We start from the raw sequence: 5959 nt of genomic DNA on the forward strand, positions 1-5959 counted from the left end.
ATGGTTTTAATTAATAATCGTAGTAGCACTGCTGTAAACATAACAATGGTGCCAGATCTAAACATCCCTTAATCTAGACTTCACAACTTTCAGCATTTTAACAATATCCAACGTGTTAGAAACCAAATGGAATCCAAAAGCTAGATGTAAAGGGCAGTTCACAACAATCACTATTACTTTAACTATAAAGTTAGTTAAATCACTAACTCAAGCAGATGGCAGAGTCCACATACACTTATTATAGTAAGAGTTCTTGTTATGAATGGCCCTTCATGAATGGAGAATAATGCAGTTATTAAAATGATTGGCACCTCTTGCAATTGAACATAATAATTCAACATTTTCCCATAGAATAAGCCTGAAATAAAGGCCCCTGATTCCCACACAACAAAGAAAATAGGCCATTTAAAACTGAGAATATCATTGGTGAATATATAATGAATTGCATCAAGGAACTAATAATGAACTAATTTGGAAACAAAAGGACTTGACAATGAGGTGCCAATATTTCTTAAGGCAATGAAAAAGAAATTAATGCATTGCATACACCGAATTGTGTTTCATGGAATCAATGGCATGCAATGGTCATGTACAAATAAAATACAAGGAAGGTGACTAATAAAGGGTCAGGTGAAGTTTCCTATCCGTCTGACTGGACGTACAGTGTAATTCCATTAACCCATTAAAACCGGGAACGCGTCTGTCATTTTCAAAAATAGCAGATACAACAATCTCACAGCACAAGCTCGTACATCTGCTATTTTTGAACAATCTTGAAAGTGTGAGAACAACTGATTTAGAAGGCATTTGTAGAATCGGCCTCAGTTCTTAACCCATTCTGACCGGGCACCCATTTTGGTGTCAGCATCATGTTATGCTTTAGCTATTGAAAAATAGCAGATCTACAAGCTCATATCGCGCCACCGAGTGGTGCGCTATGAGCTTGTAGGTCTGCTATTTTTGAAAATTCGAAGAGCGACTGACATTTCTAGAATCTGATCTCAGGTCAGAATGAGGTTAATCAGACCAGTGTGTGTCCAGTGCGGAAATCTCGTATGAATCTGATCTCAGGTCAGAATGGGTTAATGGATTAAAACAGGCCTTTTTTTTGTCAAGTCAAACTGTAGCGATGCTTCAACAACGTTGCCCTGTGCTGTGCTACATCATATACAATGTCATCCTTTGTCGACAAGTTCCAACCAATGGACTCATTTTGGAAACAGTTTGAACCAATCAGCAAACAGAACTGTCCAGGTGCTGGCCCTCGGTACCTCACTTGCAGCTCCAAGCGGAAAAAAGCAAAGTAATCCATTTGTCATTGTCCAGTGTCAACATACAGTACTGGTAGGCAAGCAGTGGGGGGGAAAACGACCCAACAACATATTTGTTTTTTTTTGGAAGAAGATTCTCTGCTGGCTGTCCTGTTTCTGCTCTCACATAAAGTCATCAGAGTCATTGCCGCCATCCTGGAAAAGACAGTATGTTCATGTTATTATGTTAAAACTTTCAAAATGAAGGAGGCTAATTTACAACTGTGAAGACGATACTGACCTCATTTGTTTGCATTTTATCACTTGTCATGAGAGAAGAATAGCTCCTGAAAAACAAACCAAAGAGTCAATAGTAGTACAGTGTAGGCTAATTTATAGACCACTAGAGGTCTCACTTGTTTACTGTTACTACTAGCACAAAATAACCTACAAATATCTAGAAAATTACTTATTTTTATTTAAACTAGTACTCTATATTATGCCAGTTAATTCCTCCTGAGATGTACACTCCCAGAGCAGATCAATTTGAAAAGTCTAGCTGGATAAAATATACTCTTGTACATAGATTGATTCATGAACAATTCTAACAAAAACAAAAAAAAGCCAAAACCAACTCGTCTATAGTTATCACTGAAACTACAAATGGATAATAACATATTGACACCAGTATGGTCCAAACATCTTAATTGTCAACCTACTTGAGTTCCTCCAGGTCTTTTTTCCTCTTCAACTCTTCCTTCTCTTTCTTTTTATGGTCCTGGAGCTGGGCCTTCTTCTCGTTCCTCTCCTCTCTGTCTCTGGATTCTTTCTCTGCCGCCAGGTCGGGGTGTCTCTCATCTTTCGTTTTCTCCAGCCGGTTCACGATCTCATTGACTTTCCTCTCCACGGCCACAGTCTTCACCTGCGGAGCGGAGAACAGATCAGCTATTTATTTTTTAATATTATCCTTATTATTCAGCATCTCAGCTTTATTAAAGAGACGGGAAAAGGGGGTACAAATATATGTTTATATATATATATTTTGCCACCACGTTAGCCTGTAACAGAGAACACTTACCTCTTTTTGTCGATAGAAGCCAATCTGGCCAACATCCATGTCTCCAGTCTTTTTCAGATTGGCCCACGGCGTGTAAACCACGTTGATGTTGTTCATCTTGCAGCCTGTCAACAAACACAGAGCCAGCCTTACTACAGATTCATTAACCCATTCTGACCTGAGATCAGATTCATACGAGGTTTCCGCCGGACACACACTGGTCTGATGAACCCATTCTGACCTGAGATCAGATTCTAGAAATGTCAGTCGCTCTTCGATTTAAAAAAAATAGCAGACCTACAAGCTCGTATCGCGCCACTCGGTGGCGCGATATGAGCTTGTAGATCTGCTATTTTTAAATAGCTAAAGCATAACATGATGCTGACACCAAAATGGGTGCCCGGTCAGAATGGGTTAAAATGACAAAGCTCAAGCAACCTTTGAAAACAAGAACATAAGATGAGACTGTATTCATTCCTGAAGGAAAGTTGGATAATTGCAACAGCCAACATTTGGATATAGCTTTACTAGAAGGAAGCTACAGAAGATTAGCATACAACCCTTACCAAAATTGAACACATCGGGTGTGCATTGCATTTTCAAAGCCACTGCCCAATAGAGCACCGAAGTCTGATGTCAATATCAGTAAAGGGCGCTAAGATCACAGGTTTGTGTACTTTTATTTGGTATTAATTATTAAATGGTATCCCCTTATATATTATATAGGGGATCACCTCATATTAAAAATAAACAAATCCATCCCGGCCGTTTCACTCATATGGATATGAAGAATAAACTTACGCTGATGCCGAATTTGTTATGTTTTCGCTAGAAACGGACTGTATAAAATATGACTGACTGTCGTAAACGATACAGACACCTCCCAAACAATATCACAGGGACAGTTTGTTTATTTCTGGACCACAATTCTTATATGTGACGATTTTAAGATGACCCCACGTTACTCTCCATAGAGAAAAACCACGAAACCCTTGGATGAGCGAGGATTTCAACACTCTATGCCCATCGTTAGACTATTTATTTCCTTTTCAGGAAGAGAACAAAAAGATTCAAATAATCACACAGATCTCGGTTTAGCCTCTGCTTCAGTACGTACTTGTCATATATTTTAAGTTCCATAATCATTATGGAACTGAACGTGCAAAGCACTGGAATTGACCAAGCACCGATGCTGTCAAAAGAGGTTTACCCTGTATGCTGTTGTTTTTCACCAACTGTGCACAGTCAATCAGGACCTCTTTGGGGATATCATCCATCGCCAGACCCTGAAAAAAGAGGAGAAGGCACAGATTCATGGCCGCAAGCTGGAGTAACACGACACATTCAACATTGGGATTAAAATATTTGTTTCATTCCATGATTATGAGGACTTACCTTTGGCATTCTCAGGTAAACGTGAGCTGAAGACAGCTTATCCACATGAAACCTGGGGGAAGAAATTACAGTTTTTATTTATTTTTTCCGCAAAGGAAATCACGTTTCTACTCCTCTCACACTATACATTTGAATTTGTAACACTTGAAAATATCTAAAATTAAAACATAATTTTACAATAAAATAATAAATCACTCACCAGATGTCCTCAGGCCATCCATACTTGATTAGATCCTCATCTGTTGGAAAACACATTAGACTAAATATCACAAGTGTTCATTGATTGAAGAATGTATTAACAGTTTGAGAATTACAGTACATTTCAAGCACAACTCAATATAAGACTGTTAACTGTGGACACCATAAAGCATGACACTTGTTTACAATAGTGTCCACCATGTTCAATTCATCATTGAGACGTACAAATATACAGTACTATATAGCCAAAAAATAGGAAATCATCATGAAGGTAAAAAGGGAAAAAATTGCAGCTATCCGTAGGTGCTCTTTGAGAGCGGTTTTGAAGGAGTCAAAGGATATGTCTTAATGAATGTTGGTAGGGCGTTCCACATTTTGGTGGCATAGAAGCAAAATTAATTTAGTCCCTTGTTTGTGCCGAATCTGGGTTGACATTAAGGAAGTGTTTAGACAGGTACTGTACATGGGTATCTTTGTGGTGTATCGAATCTTGTGGACCAGACCCATTGCAACTTAAGATGCTATACTCTGTCGTCAACCCAGCCTGTCAAAGTGGGCAGGGGTGAGGTGGGTTCGGGGAGTGAGGACAAGTAGTAGCCTGACCAGTTTGTTTTGGGAAGTCTGGAGCCTTGTTTTAAGGGCCTTCGAGGTGCTGTGGTACCAAGAGGTGCATGCATAGTCGAAGAAACCTTGTATGAGGGTTCCTGTTAGGGTCTTCAATGTGTTTTTGTTGACCAGTGAGATCCTGTATAGGAATCTTGTTCTTTGGTTGACTTTTTTGATTACATTGGTGGCCATTTTATCACCGGAAAGCTGTGCCTCCAGGATGGAACCTAGGTAGGTAATTTACTAATTTCATCTTTTCGTGTGATAATATTGTCACCCACTCTAACCAAGAAGCCATCTGCCTTGCTGAGATTACTATTTGTTCCGTTCACCTCCAGGTAGGATTGCATCTAGCTCACTGATGTGCTATCAAAACCAATTGCTTTTAGCTTGTTAACCAGTATGGAGTGGTTCATGAGAGACAGACACAGACAGAAGTTAATTAAATGATATTGTTGGGTAGTAGTTTACTTACTCTCATATTTGTCCTTCCCCATATATATTGTGTGGGGAGGGTCCACCACTACAAAACAAGGAATAGCACAATTACAGACTGAAAAACTTACAATGAAATGAGCTGATCTCTGCCACCAACAAGGATAGTTACACAATAAAAACCTCGAGTGTTGCTAATATAACTTTGAGTACAAAATATTGACCCAAATGGACCCCACACATTTGAGTGTAAATCGAACGACCTGTAATAATTCGTTTCATTTCAAGAGTTAAATGAACACTCATGAATGATGGTTCTTCTGTGTACTGTAACTAAGCCTAGCTTACTTACCAGCACTTGTGAAATAAAACACCATCTTTGAGTGAATGGCCGGTGGATCCTACGCGTAGTTGTGTCAGGTGTGTTAACTAGTAACACTCTGGCTGTGGTTCATAGAGGTTTATGTGTATAATATTAATATAACTGCACTGACAGCAACTGATAGAACGCTACGGAGTACTGACAGCGCTGTCCCTATTCACCACGCATGTACACGTGACCCAGGAAGTTGTTGTTGTTCTTCGTTGGGGTCGGCGCGGCGGCGTTCGTTAGAAGTGCACACTACTGCCACCAACTGGACTAGACTAGAGCGTAAAACAGGAGATCATTGTGTAAAATGTTTAATTGGTTATTAAATTAATACAAAAACAACAACACACAAAAGGTTCGTTTTTCATGGCGGGATGCACGTCCGACGGTGTCGCTCGTCAAAGAAAGCTTGTAGCTCTGAAGTGAACCAGGAAGTTGTTGGCACTGTCTAGTGAGCTACATAGAAATGTCTATTTGTATGTCTCTAAATGTTTGTATGTCTTTAAATGTTTTGATGAATTGAACAATGTGGACCCTGTTGTAAACAAGTGTAATGCTTAATTGGGTCGTCCACTCACAGTTGACAGTCTTTGTATTGAGTTTGTGCTTAAAATGTACTGTAAATTCTACAAACTGTTAATAAATATT

The 5959-nt window shown here is 39.3% G+C and overlaps 1 protein-coding gene across 1 annotated transcript; it reads right to left on the reverse strand.

Moving 5' to 3' along the window:
- Positions 1 to 1088: 1088 nt before the first annotated feature.
- On the reverse strand, positions 1089 to 5484 carry LOC310876619 (coiled-coil domain-containing protein 25). Its single transcript, XM_083790205.1, has 9 exons — positions 5294 to 5484; positions 4982 to 5029; positions 3902 to 3941; positions 3703 to 3754; positions 3518 to 3593; positions 2329 to 2432; positions 1970 to 2172; positions 1552 to 1597; positions 1089 to 1466 (listed from the first exon to the last, which is right to left on the reverse strand). Exons 1-9 carry the CDS (start codon positions 5316 to 5318, stop codon positions 1434 to 1436), a joined length of 627 nt encoding a protein of 208 aa, XP_083646331.1. The 5' UTR covers positions 5319 to 5484; the 3' UTR covers positions 1089 to 1433.
- Positions 5485 to 5959: the final 475 nt, after the last annotated feature.

Source organism: Protomyctophum parallelum (assembly GCF_964188405.1).
Source record: "Protomyctophum parallelum genome assembly, chromosome: 19".
NCBI lineage: Eukaryota > Metazoa > Chordata > Actinopteri > Myctophiformes > Myctophidae > Protomyctophum > Protomyctophum parallelum.

Bases quoted from the DNA above. Each gene is read 5' to 3' on its own strand.
- LOC310876619 (XM_083790205.1), bottom strand. From the start codon at position 5,318: ATGGTGTTTTATTTCACAAGTGCTG. The intron at 2,433-3,517 runs GTAAACCTCTTT...GTTTGTTGACAG, and splicing joins GAAAAACAACAGCATACAGG to GCTGCAAGATGAACAACATC. The intron at 1,598-1,969 runs GTAGGTTGACAA...TTTGTTTTTCAG, and splicing joins AAAGACCTGGAGGAACTCAA to GAGCTATTCTTCTCTCATGA.